This window comes from Sphaeramia orbicularis, chromosome 15 (assembly GCF_902148855.1).
Source record: "Sphaeramia orbicularis chromosome 15, fSphaOr1.1, whole genome shotgun sequence".
In the NCBI taxonomy this organism is placed as follows: Eukaryota; Metazoa; Chordata; class Actinopteri; order Kurtiformes; family Apogonidae; genus Sphaeramia; species Sphaeramia orbicularis.
The window spans coordinates 17,373,118-17,397,786 of NC_043971.1; the positions used below are offsets into that span (position 1 = coordinate 17,373,118).

Here is a 24,669-nt window from a genome sequence, read left to right on the forward strand (position 1 = left end):
ACGCAAAAACATAATGCAACAAATGGTGTCAGGCACAACAAACCCCGCCCCTCACATGTATTGTAACTTATTTTGGCATCGATCCAACTGATATCATCATATCTATACATGTGCTAATGTAAGCATATCAATTGCCTCTACATATGTGCCAAGTTTGAAGTAAATTGAAACAAAATGCATGTTTTAATAGATATTTGAAATTTCGCCCATTGTAAGTAAATGAGGAGAAAAAAAGGTTTAAAAAATTCATAAAAAATGTAAACTTTGACCTACTTTTCCCAAAATGTAATCACATCAATTCTGCGTCACTGGCAATTTATAAACCCAATTAGATATGAATTCAACAAATAGTTTTGCTGCTACAGACATCTGAAATTTTGCCCATGATAAGTAAATGGGAAAAAAAAAGATTTTTAAAAATTCATTAAAAATTTGAACTTTGACCAACTCTTCCCAAAATGTAATGAGATCTATTCTGGGTCACTGGTAATCTATAACCCCAATTTGGTATGAATTCAACTAATAGGTTTGCTGCTAGAGACATCTGAAATTTTGCCCTTTGCCCTGAATATTTTGCAGTTTCCAAATGTTCATGTTGATGGTAAAAAAAAAAAAAAATTAGGGAATGAAATATTTGTGATCTTGGACTCAACTCTAGGTTTCGAAGAGCAGATTAATGGAGATCTCACACACACTGAAATATAAAAAATTCAACCAGTGATAAAGCATTCATGTTGTACTTGAATGCAACGTTTCTGTTTCATATCAATTACTGACAAGACAAACTTTAAGAGACTTGAAGGTCTTGAATAGAAGTCAGTAATGCATCCTTGTCATATACTTAATAAAGACAAATTATTAAGATTTGAGAATTGTATTTTACACTCAGATCTGTTTGTTTTGTGCTTAAAAGAATTCACAATCCTGCACCTTGTTGTGAAAATATTTGTACAACTTCACTGAAAATAAATTCCCAGAGTTTCAATGTCGACTGTTTGGAAAGATTTTAACATCCCTAAAAGAAGCTCAGACTTTGCACAATCTGCTTTTTCATTTAAAGACACCAAGAAATGGAATCAGCCCCCACACACACAGCCTGAAAATGTCTAAATCTCCATATTTTTCTTATGTTAAAATCATGGATTTTATGAAACTATTGGTTGCATAGAAAATATGTCACTACATTATTTAAACTGGGATTGTGTTGAGGAGATGGATGAAGGGAACTGAATGCAAAAATATGTTTTTAACTGTATTTTTGTGCTTTAAGGGGTTGTACATGGAGTTGGAGAGTATTTATAGAAGCAAATCTGGTACAGTACATATTTTCAGTGTTACTAGTACATCTTTTCTCTTATTAGTGTTAATTCCAAAGAGATAATTATCCTCAAAGTAATTTTTTTAGGCAAACCTGAAACTTTGTGCTGTGTGCCATCTTTATTTACTCTTAACCAGTAACATATATATTGATATTTACACATTTGAATACATCTCACAAGTGTTCCCTTTATTATGACACCAGAACTATTCAAATATACCTTGCAGTTGCAGACACATACTCTTTTTATTTTAGGTATACTAATTTTGAGCAGAGGCCTAAAAATAGGTCTGTTTTTAAAAGGTTAAAAGAAATCATCTTGCCAAACTATAAGACTATAACTCCATCTAGGCCCCACAGTTCATTAACGTCCCACATATTAAAAAAAAAAAAAAAAAAAAATAGTAGGACCCAACCAATTTCTGGGATCTTTTCCAAATTGTAATGGGTTAATTTGTTCCATGCAAACTCTTCACAGTTACATGACAATCACTGCTGTGGTTTTTGCATAAACCTGCTAAAAGACAAATAAACACAAATAACTCAAAATATAACTTTGTTAGAAGAGGTTAAAAAAAAAAGCCCTTCAAAACACAGTATCAACAGAAAATGCTGTAAACAAACTGATTTCACTTTTCCTGATGCAGATTTGCAGATGTAAGAGAATAAAGGCAGCTAAACTACTCAGATTTATCACCAAAAGCTCTTTGTAGTTTTTACATTTATTTACCACCAGTATTAAATTGCTTCAAATGCAACACTCAAACCAATGGCTGCTGTTTATCAGTGCTTTAACCCATAAAGACCCAAACATCCATCACCGACCAAAACCATCTACTGATCTAAAACGTTTAATACCTGTTGATCCACTAATCCTATCAATATATGTAAATAATTGGTGTAAACTGCAGTTTGTCGTCTTTTCATGGTCATCAGATATGACCCATTTGGACATTCAGAGGCTCCGTAGTTACCGTGGAAACACCGTCATCTTCTACAACATTGATTCACCAGTAAACCCATGGAGGTTTCATAAATGACAGTGGATGAAGACACTTGTTTTATGTTCATTTAATGATATATTTTACCGAAAAAGTCACTTTTTCGGCAGTTTTCTCTGTTTCTGATATAATTACCTTCAACTGTAATCTGAACTGTTGGAAAATACCTGATTTATATTGATAAAATACAAAATACAGAGGACAATATTATAAATAAATGGGGGTAAATCACATAAAAAAGGGTAGATATAGAGAAAATATCATTTGGGAAATGACATAAAAGTAGCACTGGGTCTTTTATGGGTTAAGATTTATCTCTGGAGATAACAACAATACTCACCAAAGTTGGGTGGTCCTCTCTTTATTTAAGGTGTGATAAATGCTGGATTTTGTTTATTTATGAAGCACTTATTGTTCTTTTACTTCCATATATCACTGCATTACTGTGTTAATCTGAGCACCCATAAAACCCACTCAGATGATTTTATTATCTTGTAAGTACAACCTGTTTTTGCTGATCTGGGGAAAACCAGTTCTACTCATTGAACAGCAGCAGAAAAAAGTATGAGACTTAACTGCAGCATGGGTATCTACAATGACTCATTTCACCACATTTGACAAATAACTGCTCTTGTATTAATTTAAATGAATTTTTCTTATTGGGTTCATTTGTTTTATTAAATCTGTGTTTTGTTTGTTTTGCTTTCATCACCATTGATCACCCCTGGTCTGAGTGTAACATTCTATTTCTATTTGTTAGTTGGGTTTTATTGTTTCCAAAATCAACTGTTTTGATCATCATTTTTTCCTGTTTTCTCAGTCATGTTGTAAATGAGGCCTTCACTTCAATAAATTCCAAAATTAAATAAAGGTTATACAAATGGATACAATACAAGTCAGTTACAGTCACCTTCTATAAACAGACATTTATGACTCATCTTCTCCATCAAGTTGAAGTGATTTCAATTCGCCTGAATCAATACTTCCTATCTGAAAGCATATTAGCGCTGCCACTAATGATCATTGTCATTGTTGATTACTCACTGAATTGTTTTTTCTATAAAGTGTAAAAAAAGGGTGAAAAAGTATGTCATTCTTGAATTCCTTGTTTGTATACAACCCAGAGATATTAACCGGAGAAAAGTATTTAGACTTTTGTTTTTGTCTTAAAAAAAAAATACCCAAATTAATTATCAACATCGTTGCAAATCAATGTAACAAATGTGTATGTATTTTTACCCCGCCCCCCAAAGGAGAGGCAAGGGGTACTGTTTTTGTTTTGTTTGTTTCTGTGTTTGTTGGTTTGTTAACACTCTAGCAGCAAACCTATTGGTTGAACTCATACCATATTTGGTTTATATATTACCAGTGACCCAGAATAGATCGCATTACATTTTGGAAAAAGCAGGTCAAAGTTCCAATTTTTCATGAATAAAAAAAATAAATAAATAAATCCCATTTACTTATAATGGGCAAAATTTCACATGCCTGTAGCAGCAAAACTATTCAACTATTCATATCAAAATGACTTTATAGATTGCCAGTGACCCAGAATGGATCTCATTACATTTCGGGAACAGTAGGTCAAAGTTCAAATTTTTTATGAATTTTTAAAATCTTCCCCTTTACTTATAATGAGTGAAATATGTGCAAGCGATGGGGTTTGTTGTGCCTGGCACCACTTGTTCGATGTTAGTTTATGTTGATATGCTATATGACTTGAATCTAAGTGAGTCATTTTTCAGATTTTCCTTTATAAGTATGTAGAGTTAAATCAAATTTGCAATTACAATATGGTTCAATTGTTCACAATAACTACAATACGCATTTTTCAAGAAATAATGTAGCCTTAATCCAATGTCTTTATTTTCTTTTCTTTTCTTGTCTTTTCTCTTCTTTTCTAGCTAAAACACAAACTGTTCTCCTCTCTGCAGTTCCTAATTAAAAACACTGGAATAAGCATTTAAAAAAAATCTGTTGTAGCTCTACGCTTTGTCAGATTTCCATTTGTAAATTCAGTTCAGTAGCGGGTGTATTCAATGTATTTCACACACTTTAGTTTTAATAAGAGCAAAGACAAACCAAGGAGCTTCTTATGTAAATGTCTTTGAGGAAGGGGAAGTGAAAGGATATAACATATTTCTGCTGATTAAAGCTCCGTCCTGAAACCACGAGTGTCTTCTGCAGATATGTACAGCATCTTATCTGCAAGGGAATACGAAGGAGATGCTTCTGAGAGGTGGGGGGGTGATGTTTTACTGAGAAGAAAAGAGGGGAAAGCTCAGTGGACTGGAGGGTGACAATGGGGAGAAAGTAAGTATGAGGAAGGACAAAGTGAGTGAGAGAAGAGGGCGAGGAAAAACGAGGGGAGGGAGACGAGGAGACAGAAACATGGCTGTCAGCATGTTTCCTGCTCTACTGGAGATTACACCGCTTTCCGCACGTCAGCATACACTTAGACCTACAAGTCTCTCTCTCTCTCACACACACACACACACACACACACACACACACTGGCAGTAACGTCCTCAAATATCTCCTTGACACTGGGGCTCATTGACAACACCAGAGAAGCCGATAAGAAAGAAGAAAAGACGACAAACAACGCCACATCTCACTGCACAAACAGAAAGGTGTGTCTGTACATTAATGCAACAATTGAGTATCACGCAATTGGCACAAACAAACACACACGTGCAGCTAAAACCAGACAAAATCCTGCTGCAATCTTCCTATACGATACTTAGTTAGACATGCAGCCTGTCAGATTAACCCATAAAGACCCAAACAACAACTGCCGACCAAAATCATCCACTGATCTCAAATGTTTCATAACTTTTGAACCACTAAAGTCATCAATACATGTAAATAATTGGTGTAAAATACAGTTTGTCATATGTTCATGGTGATCAGATAAGACCCATTTGGACGTTCAGAGACTCTGTAGTGAACGTGGAAACACCATCATCTTCTATAGCATTGATTCACCAGTAAAAACTATGGAGTTGGATTAATGATAGTGGATGGAGACACTTGGTTTTATGTTCAGTTAATGATAGATTTGCTTAAAAAGTCATTTTTACCTCCAACAGGAGGTATTGTGATCACTTTGCTTTGTGTGTTTGCGTGTTTGTTGTTAGCAGGATAACTCGAAAAGTTATGGACGGATTTTCATGAAATTTTCAGGAAATGTTGATACTGGCACAAGGAAGAAATGATTAAATTTTGGTGGTGATGGGGGGGACAACACACGACAGATCTGTCTTGGTGGAGGTCTGTGCTCTCCGAGTGCTTTTCTTGTTTCTTCAGTTTTCTGTTTTTTTAATTCAATCACCCTCAACTTTAATCTCAGCCTTCATGGACATCTACATGATCAGTAAAATAAATACAGGAAAATACATGATTTTCACAGGGAAAAAAAGCTAAATACAGCGGATAATATTACAATAGTGATAAATCATTTTAGAAAGGTGAAATCATTTGTGAACGATCACAAAAGTAACACAAGAAAAGCACTCGGAGAGCACAGACCTGCACCAAGACAGATCTGCCCCCCCCCACCACCACCACCACCATCACCACCAACATTTAATCATTTCTTCCTTTTGCCAGTATCAACATTTTTTGAAAATTTCATGAAAATCCATCCATAACTTTTTGAGTTATCCTGCTAACAAACAAACAAACACGCTAACACACAAAGCAAAGTGATCATAATACCTCCAGGCGTAGGTAACTCGGTCTTTATGGGTTAATCATGTGACAAGATTATTTAAGCAAACCACACAATTTCACATAATGGCAGCAACACTTTCTATTCACCTGTATTAAAACAAGTGCATGAAGCTAGCAAAGACAGAATTTTCATCATTTTTTCTACATTGTCTTCACCCATTTAAAGTTTGACTGACACTCTTTCTTCTACTGTACTTTCAGATATCAAGCATATTTTTTGGGTCATTCATGTGCTTTATTTTCCTTCAAATGGCACAGATACAAGCAGGTATATTGAATTTTTTTATCACAGTTATTTGTATGACAACTTTGTCTATTTTCGCGTTTTGTTTTTTTTTTTGTTTTTTGTTTTTTACTTTTCGGCACGATTTTATACATTTTTAATATGCACAGTGCCTGTCAAAAGTTTGGAAACAACTAATCTTTTAGCCTTTTTGAGAGACAAGTGCATTTTCCCATTATTTATATGAAACAAACTTAGTAATTTAAAGATATCATTTATTTTGACCAAACAAACAAGGTACAAAAAAGTTAATATTCATCAAACATAAGCAAAACAGTTGATTTTGGATGCAATACATGTAGCTATGACATATTCTTGCTTCACATTTTTTACAGCATTAGAAACATTAACTCATCATACACATGTGAGTTAAATATTCTAGAACATGACTGAGTGCACTGATGCATGAGGAACAACGAAAAACAGTTTGATGGTTCAGCATTGACGGTCAGTGTATAAGGCTTGGATATTATTCTATATTTCAACATGACCTATGACCTGAAGCATACATTAAAGCTCAGCAAGGGTTATTTAGAGAGAAAACAGTCGGACGGACCCTTATCTCCAACATATGTCTCTAAAAAACAATACAACTATGCCTTTCCAAACAGCTGGAAAGGCACTGTAGGTGTCAAAGACAATAAATGCAATATTAAAAGAGATCACAATAATAGGAAAAGGGGAAACTACATTTAAAATAATGTTTTTAAGTGATTGCTGCATATGAATGGTTCGTCCATTTGGATAGCATAGTATCATTATGAACTAATAAACCTCATGTGACGTGAATTTGTCAGGTAATATGAATGAAAATGTAAGACTGAGACCCAAAGTTAAATACAAAAGATGTACATAAACATATTCACAAGGATTATATATTCATCATCATTAACCCTTTCATGCATAGTGGTCACTCCAGTGGACAGCTATTCTACAGCTGTTCTCTTATATATTCATTAGTTTTGTTGTTTTAGTTCCATATCAGCCAACACAGTGGACGTTTATCCATCATCCCATACACTGACATTCACACCATTGCTGTAACTTTGCTGTTCTTGATAAACCTGATCTACAGTAGCATGTTTGAGAGTAAATCAATTGCTAATAAAAATTGAGAATATGATAAAATGTGAGAAAACATCAGATTAGCCTCATTAAATAATGTTTTGATTTTATAGTTTTCACACAGTATATCACTTTCTGATATTGCACTCTTTGCTTCAAAAATTAAACACATGGTGTCCAGCGGAATGGACATTTTTGGAACTCCACAAAAAAGTATGAAAGTAGATTTGTTGCTTTATTCCTTTACCCAAAAAAAAAAAAAAAAATTCAATTAAAAAAAAAAAAAAATTCACCTCAAGAAAAAAAAAAACCCTACTCAATCAAAGAAAAAAAAAAGTTCAAATGCAACTTTTTGGATCTTAAATTTTTTTTTTTAAATTCGTCTTATTTTGTTACTTTTAATTATATTTCCGATTATTTTATTGAATATTTTACCAGTTAAATCACCCAAAATTGCTTTATTTGACTTTGTTTTCTAGTAGTGGAATGAACCACAGTACATTTACTAGGCTACACATACAAACCAGAAACAAATATTTTCAAGTAAAAAAAATAAAATAAATAAAATTTCACTTCACTCAAAAAAAACAAAAAAAAACAAACCATTTTCAATCTGAGAAAAAGAGTTCAAATACAATTTTTTGGATCTTAAATTTTTTTTTTTGGCATTCAACACTTTTTTTTCCTTTGATTAAAAAAGGGGTTGTTTTTTTTAATCGCAATTTTTTTTTTTTGATTGAAATTTTTTTTTTATGGTTAGAGCAATAAAGAAACAAATCTACCTTCATAAAAAATAGGTTCAATAAAAAAATTTAATCACAATTTTTTTCATGCCTAAAGAGGAATAAAAATACTCAGGAATAAAATCTCAGCTAAGGTTCTCATAATTCATGCATGAAAGGGTTAAATCCAATATGTTTCAAAGTCATGAGATCATGGTTTCTTTCCTGGTTTCCCTTGCATTTAACAAATACACGTGGTATTCACTTTGTCTATGTTAAACTGCCCAAATGGATAGAAATTTTACATGCAATGTAAGTAAATTATTTAACATTATTTTTGCGTGTACAATACTACTGAGAAATAACAATCAAAAAAATGAAAATATTGACTAGTGACTACAAAATTCAAGGAGAAAGACTGCTTTTGTTTCAGGGTTGCTTTAATATGCACAAAGGGCAGGTATAATAAGCTACAGTGTCAGTTTATACCTTTTCAGTCAATATTGCCCTGTTTTTCTATTTAAATCAGTGTTGTGCTGTTGATTATTGTTTGTAAAAAAAAAAAAAAAAAATTCAACAGAAACTGAAGTAAAATAAGTGAACAGAACCTTGTTTGGTCTGAGCTACTTAAAGCTGAATCATCCCAAGGGTTTTTACATTCAGACTTTTCCCTTCACATAAGAACCTGCATTTTTCTGCTTTCAATACTATTTCAAACACTGTTCTATTTTTGCTGCAATAAATATGAAGAATAGAAATGTGAAATGATTCAATGAAACATGCCTTTATGCTCACTCGGAGCAATTTAAAAGCACCCTTCAAGAGTTTTCATCTCCTGTTTATTTTCTTGTTTTTTTTTTCTCACCAAAACACACTGTGTGCATCCTTGAGGTCTGATCAACATGTCAAGTCCAATTGAGTCCTTATGAAACATCCCATAAGACATTTCAACTAAGCCAGCGTTTGAAGTATTGTTGATGTTTATTGTCTTATTCCAAGTCTTTGTTGGCCTTTTGCCTCATGTCACCAGTACATCAGTGGCATTGTGCATTACTATGAGTAACATTTATGTACGCAATAAACAAAATGGGAATCTGCTCATAGAAAAAGAGCCCAATAACACTTTTAAAGGTCGAAACCTTCACCGGAAACTGCAATCAGCGATATATAATGGGTAATATTGGTTTGCAAATACACTGTCATATGAGAGAAGCACTTATTCTATTATCTGGGACATCTGAATTGCACAAAAACTAATTTCTATGTTCATTTTTGTAATCATTCCATTTCCATTTTGACTGCAACAACACATATAATAATGTCAGAGCCAATACAATCCCTATTAGTGTGTCCATATGTGAAAACACTGTGACAGTATACAAGGAGCATGAAGGTAAGTGCATCTGTATTGACTGGGAATAATCAGAAGCAGATTGCTTTAGTTGTCATTCCAATAAAAAGCAGTCTTTCTTTTCAGCATTGATTTTTTTTCTTTTCTTACACTGGAGCAAATTCATTAAAGCTTAACATTGTTACTTGGTCCAGCAATAGATACACTAAGCACAGACAAATAGCCTCTAAGCCTTATAAAAAAGACAAAGATCGGATTTTGAACACAATTTTGATCTAAATGGATTCGACAGAAGAATGAAAAAAAAAAAAAAAAAAAAAGAAAATATAATACAACAGAGCTGCAAGACCAAGTGACTGATTTGTTGGGGGGGGGGGGGGGTTGCCAATTTTTCAAGCCGATGCCAAGAACATGCATCAAAAACAACTGACTGCATTGGTTAGTTTGGTTTAAACTGTTATATTTGTTTCCAAATTGCCTCAGACATGGTTTTTACTTAACCCATAAAAACCCAGTGTTACTTTGTGGCAGTTCCAAAATATGTTTCTTTCTCTATATTTAAGTTTTCTGAAGTGATTTATCACAATTTATTATGACATAATCCTCTGTGTTGTGTGGTTTTTCAGTGAACATCAGGTATTTTCCTATATTTAATTTATTGATCATAAAGATGTTCATTAAAGCTCAGATTAAAGTTGAGAGTTATTATATCAGAAACAGAAAACTGAAGAAAAAGTGATTTTTTTTCTGCAAAATCTCTCATTAACTGAACATAAACCCAGTGTGTCCATCCACTGTCATTGATCCAACTCCATGGGTTTTACTGGTAAATCAATGTTGTAGAGGATGACAGTGTTTCCACGGTAACTACAGAGCCTCTGAATGTCCAAATGGGTCATATCTGATTACCATGAAAAGATGAATAACTCCATTTTACACCAATTATTGACATGGATTGATAGGATTAGTGGTTCAGAAGTTATTAAATATTTTAGATCAGTAGATAGTTTTGGTCATCAGTGGCTGTTTGGGTGATTATGGGTTAATTTCTCTCAACATTTATATTTTTTATTTCAATTTTTTAAATCCATGACTATGGTTTTACATGTTCTACCTCTAAATTTCAACAATATTTTTCGTGCTCAGCCTGTAATTAAGAATTTTCTACCACAAGTAACCATCTACTTTCTTTACATCTCACGACTTTGTTGTGATGTGATAACATGGACATACACGGAATATAATTGCAGCATTTAAGAGATAAATTTTTAGTTAGCTATTAAAACAGCTGCAGCTTATTATCCTATCAGCAACTTGTTTCGACTCTCTATGAATGCAAATGTCTCAGCTTTTCCTCACTTTTAATTTAGAAGATGTGCTTCCCACTGAGGTAATCTTTTAATGTACTGTAACTGTGTAAATTTGCACCTGCTACTGGAAAACAACCTCTGAATATTATGGAGAGCACCCATATGCAACCTTGATTACCATAACTCCTCCTGTTACTCATGTACAACTCATAGAAATACGAATTTGTAAAATAGGGAGGTGCAGTGGGTGGTAATTACACACAAGATGCTTCCGATGAACTGCAAATGGCTCTGCAGAAAAGCTTCGCGGGGCTGTTCTTAAGTGTATGAAAACAGACAGAAGGTTAGATTGCTAATAAAATAGGTCAGAGTAGATGTACAGAGGAAGGTTAGACGCATGACAATATCTTTTAATGGCTAATAAAGAGCTGCAGGGTCCAGCCTGTGAGCACACAGAAGTATAGTATAAGCAGTGTTAAAGCTAGAGTACAGACCCCTGTGATGTTACATTTCACTCTCAGTGGGTGCACATGCCCATAGCCTACATTTCTGTTCCCTGAAGAGCATCCAAACACACACACAGACACACACACTTCCACTCAGCAGTACCCACACCGCTGAGAGCTACATTATTCCCACATCGCCACACAGGCCATGGAAATACTCAGAATTTACAAACCATGACCCAGAAACACACACATTCCCTTCTTTAGCGCTGCCTCTCGCCTTTTTCACAAATACAATCAGGCACATATTGTATAGATATGCATGAGCACATGCAACAGCCTTGGCGTGCATACACATACAGTCAATTATCGGCAAAGGTCGGCGTCTGCCTGGCAACCCAAACACGTTTATGGGTGTCATAAAAATTAGCTCATATTAAAAACACACGGATTTAGTCACTTCTGTTCAGTGGTGGAATGTAGCTAAATGTCCTGTCCTAATCTATTTTATACTGTATGCTGGTACTTGTGCTGACTGTGAATATAAATGAGTAATTTCTGCACAATCAGGCATTTTACACTTAGCATTACTCTTACATGGATCTTCACCAATGTGCACTCTATGTATTAAATGAACTAATAATGTACTGAATGTAAGAACAAATTGCAGGTACTTAGGGCTGAGCAGTAAAATGATAGATATATATTGTGATATAACTTTTCCTCAATTCAAATATGAGACATGTTCGATACAATTTCTACAGGATTCATTCGTCCATGTTTTGACAGACATAAGAACCGCCAATCATAATTAAGTAGCGCCACACCAAACCAATCGCACTACCATATGTCCCAAAAGAAATTACAATCGGACTTTCTGCAATGATAAATTTCAAAATTATCAAACAGTCTAAATGCTATTTCATGGTATGAAACTATAACTTGTTACCAACATCTTGCAGAAAACCCCATTTAATTTGGTTCAGTGGTCACGGAGAAATGTGGATCTTTGTAAAGCATGTCATGGGTTTGTTTCTTCCAAGTTTGGCACTTGGATGCTCTTGGCGTCCATATGAATGAAAATATTTTGCTCACATCTGACAGGGCAACTAACAAATTAATTAAAATTCTGTGCATAACATTATATCAATGGTGTGTACTCGTGTGAGGTTTTGTTGTTGAAAGATTTATTGATCTCTCAATTACCATTTTGTGTTTGTTCCCTAAGAAGCTAACATTTGTTGACAAGCTTTTCACTTTGATTCTTACCTATCCAATTCTCAAACTACAAATTCAGTACGGTTGGTCAGCAACTAACTCCTGCTCAATAAAGCATTTATTGTGTTAATAATAATTTAATACCTTTCTTTAATCATTCATTTTCGCACCTTACCACTGTTTGCAAAACTCAGAAATCTGCTTCCTTTTTGACTGTGATCACTTTGTTTTGTGTGTGTGTGTGTGTGTGTGTGTTTGTTTGTTTGTTTGTTTGTTTGTTTGTTTAGTAGCAAGATAACTCAAAAAGTTATGGATGGATTTTCATGAAAGGTTGATCCTGGCACAAGGAAGAAATTATTAAATTTTGGTGGTGATCGGGGGGGAGGGGGGGCAGATCTGTTTTGGCGGAGGTCGGCGCTCTCCGAGTCCTTTTCTTGTTCATTATGCATTTCGTTAGTTGAAAATGAAAAGAAGCATTCACTTTTTCAGAAGAGATATTTTTGTGTGAGAACACAATGAACAACTTCATATTTGTATGGCGTGAACACAATGGACAACGCATCTCCTTACAAAACTTGGAGGGAAGGGACTTCCGACATGCTTTACAAAGATCCACATTTCTCCATGACCACTGAAGCAAACTGAATGGGGTTTTCTGCAAGATGTAGGTAATAAGTAATAGTTTCATGTTCTGAAATTGTATTTTGATTGATTTACTATTTTGAAAGTTATCATTGCAGAAAGTCCGATTGTAAATTTTTTTGGGACATACGGTAGAGCTACATCAAGTTAGGTTGATGCACACACCACAGGCATAAGAGCAGCTGTAGCACACATGCTAATGTTTGGGCTGCAGCGGGAGATAATGAGTGTTCCCTCAGGAGAAAATTTGAGAGCTCGGGCGACCAGGTTACTGAAAAGCAGGGTGCGAATCATTTCGGTTCGGAGCTTTCAATACAATATGGAGGTGTATCAAACAAATACACGAAACCTATGTGAAGAACACAAACACTCGCCTTTCCACACGAACCTTAAATTGGAACGCACACAGTATGAGCAGGTTAAGTTTCAGTTTCGGTTTACGCTATTTCCGTTAGTTATGGATGCACCCCCGTTAAGATGGTCTGTTTTGTTTGTGTTCTCTTTTAAAACTTGAAAGCTTTTTCCTGCTGGTCAGACTTTCAGTTTAGTTTGAAATATATGTAGGCCTACCTGTTTTATTTATCTGACACAGTTCTATAATGTTCTTCAGCACATCTGTCATTTCCAAACCTCTGACAGAAACTAAATCTTAATTAAATCAAAAATAACCTTCTGATGTCTTCACAACTAACTTAAGAGTAACGGAAAATTCAAGGTTGGCAAAAATAGTGATTTGATTTTATTGTGATACATATCGATATAGTCTGATTAAAAAAATATATAATGTGTTATGATTTTTTTCTATATTGCCCAGCCCTACAGGTACTAGTACTATACATGAGTACATGAGGTCAATAATGTATCTTTCATCCCACTGCATTTGTTTCACAGCTTTAGTTACTTTTAATATTGCAATTTTTCATCCTTTTCCAAATGTGATGTTTGTGTATCTGCTTCTATCCAGCTGATTTTAATCCAAAACCTGAGGGTAAATGTTGAAGCCATCAAAATATTGTAGAAAAGTTGTTTGGCTGAGTTGGATGGAAAAGTCGGTGTAAAAATAAAAGGTCAATGCAATGGCTAAACGGCTTATCTCCATGTGTGGACTGACAGTAACAAACAAGAGGAAATGCCTCATTAGATGAGAAACAGCAACAAAATGTCACCATATGCAGAAACAAATGTTAGATAAAGTCTTTAGCAATCTATGAAAAATTCTTAGAAGCAGTTTAGAGTTTTAACTAATGCTACAAGACTGAGAAAAGTCAAATATTTCTGCTTTCTGGTGGAATTAAGTTGTAAATGAAAGTTTTAGAATCCTCTTTAACCCATAAAGACCCATAAAGCTACTTCTGTGGCAGCTCCTAAATGGATTTTTCCTCTATATTTCTCCATTTTTTCAGTGATTTATGACTATTTATAACAATTTCCTTGGTATTTTGCATTTTTCAGTGTAAATCATGTATTTTCCTATATTTAATTCACTGACCACATAGATATTCATGAAAACTCATAGTAAATTCAAAAGTTATTATATAAGAAACACAAAAAACTGAAGAAAAAGTGACTTTTTGGCCAAGATATCAATAATTTAATGTAAAAACAAGTGTCTCCATCCACTGTCATTGATCCAACTCCATGGGTTTTACTGGTGAATCAATGTTGTAGAAGATGACGTCCAAATGGGTCATATCTGATGACCATGAAAAGATGGCAAAATGCATTTTACACCAGTTATTTATATGTATTGATAGGATTAGTCGATCAACAGATATTAAACATTTTATATCAGTAGATGCTTTTGGTTGCCAGTGGTTGTTTGGGTCTTTATGGGTTAACCTTACTTGATACCACAGTAGGATAATTCATTTTAATTTTACATAGATCAGAGAACTTAAAAAGGAGGTAAAAGTTAGAGTCATCTGCACAACAATGAAAAGATCTTCCATGTCTACAGAACAGATATTGAGAAAACAAAAATGGTCCAAGAACTCCACCTTGAGGAACACCATATGTGACACTGTAAAAAAGTAGTATTAGTTATTCATGTACCTTTCTGTAACTTTTAATGTTTTTTTCCCTCACCATCCCCTATCTTGTTCATTTTTTTCTTGCTGCCACAGCGACTGGAGATGGAAATTAGCTAGAAAGCTATAATCTAGTAAAGAGCGTATTTACTCTGAGTCTAACATTTTCTGTACATGGTCCTGACAAATAAATAAATGAAAAAAAATTAGAACTGCAACATTTACTTGGAATTTTGATGGTGTATTGCTTTTAACGATAACCATCTTTACAAACCTGTGATAATGCTGAAGGTCAATTAAATAAATCACTACTATTTTACTACACCGTCACCATTGACTTTTCATGCTTTGGTAACAGGAACTAAATACTTCACTACCTCAATTACAGACCTCAGTAAGTGCAATCAGACTTCACTGTAGTTGCATTTTAGTCCCACTGGCGCCAGTTACTTTAAAGCATGTCACAAAAATCAATCATTTCATAGAATTTTACAGGGCGTTCCAAAAAAAAACTATACATTTTGAAAAATTACCCCCAGTTCTGCATTTGATAATTTTTTGAATTTTCTTTTATGGACGTCGGTAGGTAGGGGATTGGTGGATATTTGTCCAAATTTACAGCCCCAGGTTTTCATGCATGAGTGAGCAGGTGCAAATTGCGCAATCCAAGTTAAAACTGGTTCGCGCGAAGTAGCGGTGGGATTTAAATCCAATCAAAGGTCATGAGAGGGGACAATGGGCATCCATCTTGTTTTCCACAAAAGTGCCAGGTTACAGCATTAACACTTTGGCCAAGATGTCAATTTTATTTTTTTAACCATGGCAGCTGTTCCTGCCTTTCAATGTTAATTCGAGGAAAGGCCAAGTTAGGGTTAGGGTTAGGGTTAAGGGTTAACCCTAATCTTCATGCATGAAACCTGGGTCTATAAATTCGAACAAATATCCACCAATCCCTGACCTACCGATGTCCATAAAAGAAAATTCCAAAAATTATCAAATGCGGAACTGGGGGTAATTTTTCAAAATGTACAGTTTTGGTTTTTTTTAATACACCCTGTACAAGTATCTTTGATATTGTTAAGACATCTTTCTTGTGTGTAGTAAATGTTAAAATCATACTACATTTTTACAAAGCTATGTTTCAGCTGAATCCACTGCCTGCAGAAAGGGCTCATTTTACTGCGTACTTAATGCCTTTCCAAAGGACAAGAGTGTTCACAGGGTAACAATTACTGCAATTACAAACAACTAACCTCCAGATTGGTACTTCCAACACACTTCACAGTTGGCGAGATAGACCTCACATATTAACTCCCTTGCGCTTGCATAAGATGAAGAACGATACATACTGATGCAGCAGATAAACTAAAGCTTCTGTGAACAACATGAATGTTTATGAGCAGCTTCCCTCGGGGATTTGGCTCAGAGTGATTCTCGCCCTCTCGGCTGTCACTCTATGCATTTATAAACCCCTACAATGGTACACAAACATGCAGCAGAACTTTGTGTTCTCACTGACGCTTCGACAAAGAAGTATCCGTGGACATTCAGTACAGCATGACCAACGTCACTGGGTTGTATTTTTGTGAGGCTCAAGCTCTTTGTTTTCTTTTATTTCTCTTCTTGTCATGTTGTTACACTGACACCGTCGTTGCTAACACTGAATTCAACCGCACTTATAAACAAGAGAAAGGACAGATGCTGCCTGAATTCTAAAGAACAGCAATGTGTACATCAGTTTGTGGCCAACAAAGATAACTATAACACAAACACATTGCTTATTTTGGTGAATACCAATCTACAGTGCTTTCAGTTCTAGCAATCACCTCGGAGTAAACATCTATGTTAGCATCCATGTGTCATTTTATGCTTTTAACACACTGAACCATCTGCTCATTGTCATTCAATGTGTATCTCACCATCACCACAGTGTAAATGGTCTTTCTCATTATAAAACACATTAACTTTAAGCTCCCTAGATTGGTTTTTGTGGACACACGTGTAGCACTCATCCCCAACTCCACAGAGTATCTTTAACCCACTTACTGCATTCAAGTCCCAGATTCTTGAAACATACGAGGGAAAGTCAAAAAGTTCTCAGACAAATGTAACAAAAAGTTTATTTATCCATTTAACAAAATTCTTTTTCTACATAGGCTCCATTAAAGTCTTTTGTAATCTATGTTTCCATTGGTAGATTCCTTCTTTGTAGAATTGCTAGGGCTGTCTTTAACAGAGTGTTTGTCTGAGAACTTTTTGACTCTCCCTTTCAAAACCAGTTTCATTACATTCGTAACAATGGCCTGCTGAATATAACACATTCTGATTTTTTTTTTTTTTTTTACTTCTTTTCTGTGTTTTGTTTAATGTACAATATTTCAGGGTTAAATATGATTCATAAACCACCATACAATGCTTACTAAGTGTATTTTTCTCATGTTTAGTCATAATATCGGATCACACATAAAATAAGACATAATCACCTAAAGAGTAACTTTTCAGTGAGATGTAAGACCTTATTTTTAGACAATAGATCTTGAAAATCTTATTTCAAGAAATCCTACCAAGATAATTTTCACTTGTTCCATTGGCAGATTTTTTGCTTGAATTAAGCAAAAAATTAAAAAAATCTTGAATTAAGCAAAAAATAAAAAAAATCTTGGTAAGATTTCTTGAAATAAGATTGTTAAATCTAGAAATAAGCATGTCTATGATATATGAATACTTAAAAGAAATATTAACTCTTAAAACAAAATAAATTATCTAACACTTCTAAATCTAAGGTTTTTATCTTGGTAAGAATCAAATAATTCGCACAAAACAGATTGCAATTGGAATCTGTTTTGTGTTTGGAGGTGATGTTTCGATGACAACAACAGATCGACACATGGACTGGTGAAACATAGGCACTGATGTGTGGTGCAGAGGAGGCTGAGCCAAAAGGCAAAGCTCTTAATGTACTGCTCAACCTACTTTCCTACTTTCACCTATGGTCAAGAGCTGTGGGTAATAACCGTGAGATGACAGATACAAGCATCACAAATGAGTTTCCTCCCCAGGGTGGCTGGGTTCTCCCTTAGAGACAGGGTGAGGAGGTCAGAGAAGAACCACAGCTCATACATAAAGAGTGAAGCCAGCTGAGGTGATTGGGCATCTGGTTAGAATGCCTCATGGACGCCTCTCTGGTGATGTGTTTCTGATGAGGACTAGACCCTGGGGATTACAGCTCTCATCTGGCCTGGGTACGCGCTGACGTGTCCCTGGAGGAGCTGAAGGGTATGACCGGGAAGAGGGAGGTCTGGGCTCCACTGCTTAGGCTGCAGCAACAGAGACCCCGATACAGATAAGCAATAGAGGATGGATGGATGGATGGATGGATGGATGGAAGGATGGATGGATGGAAGCAAGGAAGGATGGATGGATGGATGGATGGATGGAAGCAAGGAAGGATGGATGGCTGGATGGAAGGATGGATGGATGGAAGCAAGGAAGGAAGGATGGATGGATGGATGGAAGGAAGGAAGGATGGATGGATGGATGGATGGATGGATGGATGGATGGATGGAAGGATGGATGGAAGCAAGGAAGGAAGGATGGATGGATGGATGGATGGATGGAAGGAAGGAAGGATGGATGGAAGCAAGGAAGGAAGGAAGGATGGATAATGGATGGATGGATGGATGGATGGATGGATGGATGGAAGCAAGGAAGGAAGGAAGGAAGGATGGATAATGGATGGATGGATGGATGGAAGGAAGGAAGGATGGATGGATGGATGATAGAAGCAAGGAAGGAAGGAAGGAAGGATGGATGGATGGATGGATAGAAGGAAGGAAGGAAGGAAGGAAGGAAGGAAGGATAATGGATGGATGGATGGATGGATGGATGGATGGATGGATGGATGGATGGATGGATGGATGGATGGATGGATGGAAAGCTAACTGTGCTACTATGCTAACAACGGTCTCAGTCTCCATCATGAACACTATACAGTAATTTTTAACCTTGGCCCTCGCTGCAGGATATTGTTATTAGTTCGTCATCTGTCCGTCCGTCTGTCCATATGTGTAAAAACTTTGTCGTGGACTGAAGGCTGAGGGTTTTCAAGTGTGGGCACGTTATCTTTATACATAGGGTTGGCGTTCCTGTGAAAATCCTTACATTCCCTCTCGTTCTTGGTCTTCCTCTGTGCTTCTCTTCTGCTCCTCTACAACACTACATACCATTAGCTCAAAAATGCAGCCATCGATTGCAAAGATACTAACTTCACATGAGCATGCTCAGATCTTCCAAAATGACCCTTTAAATATCTATAAAAATACAGAATAGTTGGCTCTACTGTAAGTTTTACTTTAATCACTGCTGTTATGTTCTATTTGTGGTTTTAATCTTCCTTTAACTTAAATTTTCTTTTTATACAACCTTTGCTTGCCTTTTGCCATACATAAATGTGTTTTATCATTGTACTTCATGTGTATTTTGTAAAAGCACTTTACACTTTTACAGCCAGCTACACAAATAAACCTGGTGATATTGGATAATAATATTACAATTGAGTTTCATTCACAGAAAGCGTACCGACTTGATTCTACTGTAAAGTGACACCCATACACATGTCTTCTTTGTAACGGGATATAAGCTGGGGCTTTATGCTCTTTATTCCTCACATCTTACTACACAGCAGGCATTACTCGCAGACACACACTCAAGACGATACCCTTTGATTTGTCACGTTACTGTTGTTCTGCTGCTATTATAGAACCACTTGCTTCTCACAGATGAGGACTTGAATGTTTTGCCTGTGGGCCACTTGCAGTAAGTAGGTTATCAGATAAAAGATTTCACTTTTCAATACTTAAGGATCAGATTTTTACCTGCAAAAACTAAGGGTGTAAACTTTTTTCACACAAAACCAGGTTATGTACTGTTGAGTAACTGCCACCTACTAAACCATGTGTTAATAGGGGGGGGCTTAATATCAAATACCACATTAGCCCTGATTTTCTGATGCAACAAGATGTTCTAAGCACTCCCGCGTAACTGTTTTGAAATTTTCATCTAACCCCCCCCCCAAAAAAATTACATTTTTAACTCTGAAAATCGCAACTTTCACAGCTTCTCCACTCTTTTGTCCAGTGCAATGTATAAATATGTTCATGATGGGCCATTTAATGACCTTGTAAGTGCCATATTGTATCGTAAGAGTACTTTGTACAATGAAACTTCCAATGTCAAAGTCATGTTGTAGGTTAAAGGTCACCAAAAGGCCTAGTTTTTTCAAAAAGTCATACATTCTGACATTTTATCAAATTTGTTCTCAGTTCTCTTCCCTCTGGTTTCCTGGTGGGATCCTTCATGGCCTTTGGGCCTTTCAAAGCCACATTAGAGAGTAAATATTGCAACATGTACATTCCATTTGAATTTGCCACCATTAGTGTGGTGGGAAATACCAGTACACATTTTGGCAGGAATCACTAACACTTCATTCATTCTCTGAACCCGCTTTATCCTCACTAGGTCGCTTGGAGCCTATCCCAGCTACTTATGGGCAAAGGCGGGGTTCACCCTGGACATTTTGCCAGTTCATCACAGGGCTGAACATACAGAGACAAACAATCACCCTCACACTCACACCTATGGGTGATTTAGATTAACCAATTAACCTGTCAGTGCATGTGTTTGGATGGTGGGAGGAAGCTGGAGTACCCAGAGAGAACCCACGCAGATACGAGGAGAACATGCAAACGCCACACAGAAAGGTCCCACCCCCATGGACTGGTGTTGGAACTGAACCCAGGACCTTTTGTCTGTGAGGCACAAGTGCTAACCACTGCACCACTGTGTCACCCACAACAGGACATTTACATGTAAATGTGAAAGTCATGTGAAACTTCCATTTGTTCTTTTTGACATGTCTATATGGATAATACATTGAGTAAATAGTTCTGTTTATTCATTCATTCATTTTCTGAACCCACTTTATCCTCACTAGGGTCACAGGGGTCGCTTGGAACCTATCCCAGCTACATAGGGGCGAAGGCGGGGTACACCCTGGACAAGTCACCAGTTCATCACAGGGCTGACATACAGAGACAATCACTCTCACATTCGCACCTATGGGCAATTTAGTGTTGGAATCGAACCCAGGGCCTTCTTGCTGTGAGGCACGAGTGCTATCCACTGCACCACCCTAGTTCTGTTGAATGTGTCTTATTTAATGGAAGTTGTTTGTGGTCAGTAGATGTGTTCTGAGGAGAGAACCTGAGCCCAACATTTGGAAGAACCCACATTAACAACTTCATTCTATCAAATGTGCATTTTGGACCATTTGGGTGACCTTTGACCTATAATTTGACCTTGACTCTATACCTTTTGTAGTGCAAAGCACTCTGAATACATGACATGTCTCACAAAAAAACATTTAAGGCCCAGCATGGGCATGTTGTTACATTGTACTTTATCAAAAGCAAAGAAGGCTTGAAAGTTGCCAAAAACCCCACATTTTCAGGGTTGAAAAAGTAATGTTTGGGGTGGGGGTTTGGATGAAAATTTCAAAAAAATTACACAGGAGTGCTTTGAACATCTTGTTGTATCAGAAAATCAGGGCTAAAGTTGAATCTGAAAATTTTCCTGAAATAAGCTCCCCCCTAGTGTTAAAGTCAATGTGTGATCAGTTCTAGTTAACGTTCCTTCTCACAGGTAGGAAAAGTTTGTACCTTTGTGTTGTTGTGTCGCTCCACTTTATCCACATCCCTCTCTTTCTTCTTCTCCTCTTTTTTCTTGTCTTTCTGTGAGGAAACAACGGAACAAAAAAGAGGGTTGTTATACTGTAAATCCGAGGGAGAACACAGAAGACATGCTCATGGCCGTGTGTTGTTCGTGTACAGAAAGTAAACGCTACACTCTACACATAACTGTTTCATATTTGTTTATCGACGGTGTGAGTTCACCCGATAAAAAAAATGTCTGATGTTTAATGTGGGCAGAGAATTTTTATGCATTTAATTCAGTGCTGGGCGTAAATATACTGCTGCAGTCAAGGACATGAGCTGCTCCATTATTTATTAGAAAAAGTACAACAACAACTTCCATGTAGGAGCCATAAATAAAATTCAAAAAGGCAAAAATCCTGCAAAACTGTAACAAAGCAGCAGTTTGTCGGGTTTTGACACAGCAAACCTTGGCTGTATCACTGAATTTTCAGCCTCATACCAACTGGTTCTTTATATAATGTCCTAAATCAAGGATTTTCTGAGAACAAATTGAAGAAATCAAGAACTTTTGGTTCTGGATTTTGATTTTTTTTCCCAATTAGGTAAGAATTGCATGACATCTGTACACTTTGCAACATGGAGCCATCATAATAGCAAATGTACTTTATGATCCAGTTAGACCAGTGATTCCCAACCTTATTTGGCTCGTGACCCCATTTTAACATCACAAATTTCTGGCGACCCCAGACATTCAAAACTGAGACTTTTTTTTTTTTTTTTGCTAAAATTATTATTTTTTTGATCATTTAATTGTTTGCTATACTATGTTGCAAATAAACGTTAATTGTATACGACATTTAGGTTATATAATGTATATTATTATGGACAGAGGAGAAAAGCCAGGTTGAGATAACTGCACAAAGTGAGAATTTTATTTTCCTTAGTCAGGATATGTACAGTCAGTCCAGCTTGGATTTACAAGACTGACAATTAATACTGAACAAACAAGAACTCAAACTATGAATTATGAAAGAGCTGCAGCATCTGAAACCGACCACAATGAACATTTGAAAGATAAACAGTACCACACTGCTTCAGTTTCAGCTTCAGAGTTTGTCATGTCTTTTACGTATTGTGATTCTCTCTCAACTCACCATAGATTTTTTTTTTTGTTTATTAGTAAGTTTTTTTATTTTTATTTTTATCAGTTACTAGAAAATTCAGGCGGCCCCATTTGAATTCAAGGTCCCGGCCCAAAGGTTGAAAAACACTTTCCTAAATCAAGGATTTTCTGAGAACAAACCAAAGAAATCAAGAATTTTTGGTTCTGGATCTGGATTTTTTTTTTTCCAAATAAGTAAGAATTGCATAACATCTGTACACTTTGCAACACACAGCCACCATAACAGCAAATGTATTTTATGATCCAGTTAGACAGACTTAAATTAGATCCAATTTGTTTCTATCCAACAATAACATATGTAGACATGTCGTACTTTCACTCAGTAACTCACCTGTCAACACTTAATATAATATTACATAGGAGGAAATATGAGCCCTGATGGTAAAGATTTCCTTTAACTCATAGCAGGTTGAGAACAATTATAGCTCTCGTTCCTTAATGTGATTTTAATGCAGTCACAATGCAGATTTAATGTGCAGTCATTATTATTGCACAGAGAGTTGATGTAGTGTTTTCAGGTTAATGGTTCTGTCTTGCTTTGTTATATGTAAATGAGCCAGTGCTGATGCCAAACACCGACGGGCTCGCGCTAATGATGCCAGGATACTAAAGAGAAAAGATTTTTAGCTGAACAATAAAAGTGTGTCTGTCTCTCTGTTTCAATTCACAAAGCAATTTTTGTTTTTATACTTATTTATGCTGACATAGTTCTGTGTAGTTAAAAAAAAAAAAAAAATCTAACAAGATCATCAAAATGCAAATCAGAATTGAATTGAGGGCATATATTTATTTGAGCATTACCTTAAATTAATGGAATGGAATATTTAACAGGCGAATGGAATATATAACAACTGCAAACAGGAAGCCTGGGTCAAATGTCAAGGCTCTCAAAAAGGAAAAAAAAAATCTTCATTCTCATATTTTTGCATATCTACAAGGCATTAAACACAAAAATACTGTGGTGGCCTTTGTTGACATAGTACTATCATTTAGGTTCTGGTAAGCACCAATTCTCTGACTCCATTAACTACAAGCTAATGAGGCTAACGTTGGCCAATTTGCTCTGGCAGCATTAGCAGACTATTATACTCTCATCTGATTATCAGTGATAAAACATGACTAAATTACAGAGGAGAGCCTCCTTTCCAGATTTTTTTTTCATGATTTTCTTTTTAACCTCGTCCCTGCATGTGCAAAAAGGATTACGGTCTGTGCGGATCAGTTGCACAGTTGTAAGCATTAGGTCAGAAGGGAAACTGAAGCAAAGATCCAGTCTGGCTGCGTCACATAGACATTAAGTATAACAGATTACAAACAGAGTAAGTAATAGAAGTTATTATTCATGAGCACTAATAGTCATTATTATCCATTATGGAAATAGCTCTCCACTGAATAAGAAGCTCTTATGAATGTTCTCTAGTCGACAAAGTATTTACATTGTTACTTAAGGTTAACTTGCTTTATTATCTTTGTAGATACCCATCCTAATACACACACATAGTACCTAGCCTCTGAGCCACTGAACGTCCAAATGGGTCATATTTGATGAACATGAAAAGATCAGTGCTTCAGAAGTTATTAAACATTTTAGATCAGTAGATAATTTTGGTAAGGATCAATGACACTGTTTCAAAACGTATCTATCACATGTGTTT

General features: G+C 35.8%; 1 protein-coding gene across 5 annotated transcripts in view; it reads right to left on the bottom strand.

Moving 5' to 3' along the window:
- The window catches only part of LOC115434057 (stromal membrane-associated protein 1-like), a 255,969-nt gene that overhangs the window by 139,984 nt on the left and 91,316 nt on the right, over nucleotides 1–24,669 (bottom strand). For all 5 annotated transcript variants that reach the window (XM_030155725.1, XM_030155722.1, XM_030155724.1 and 2 more), the window contains one exon: nucleotides 21,835–21,906. In XM_030155725.1, the coding sequence (XP_030011585.1) occupies nucleotides 21,835–21,906 (72 nt within the window). The remainder of the gene's footprint in view (nucleotides 1–21,834; nucleotides 21,907–24,669) is intronic.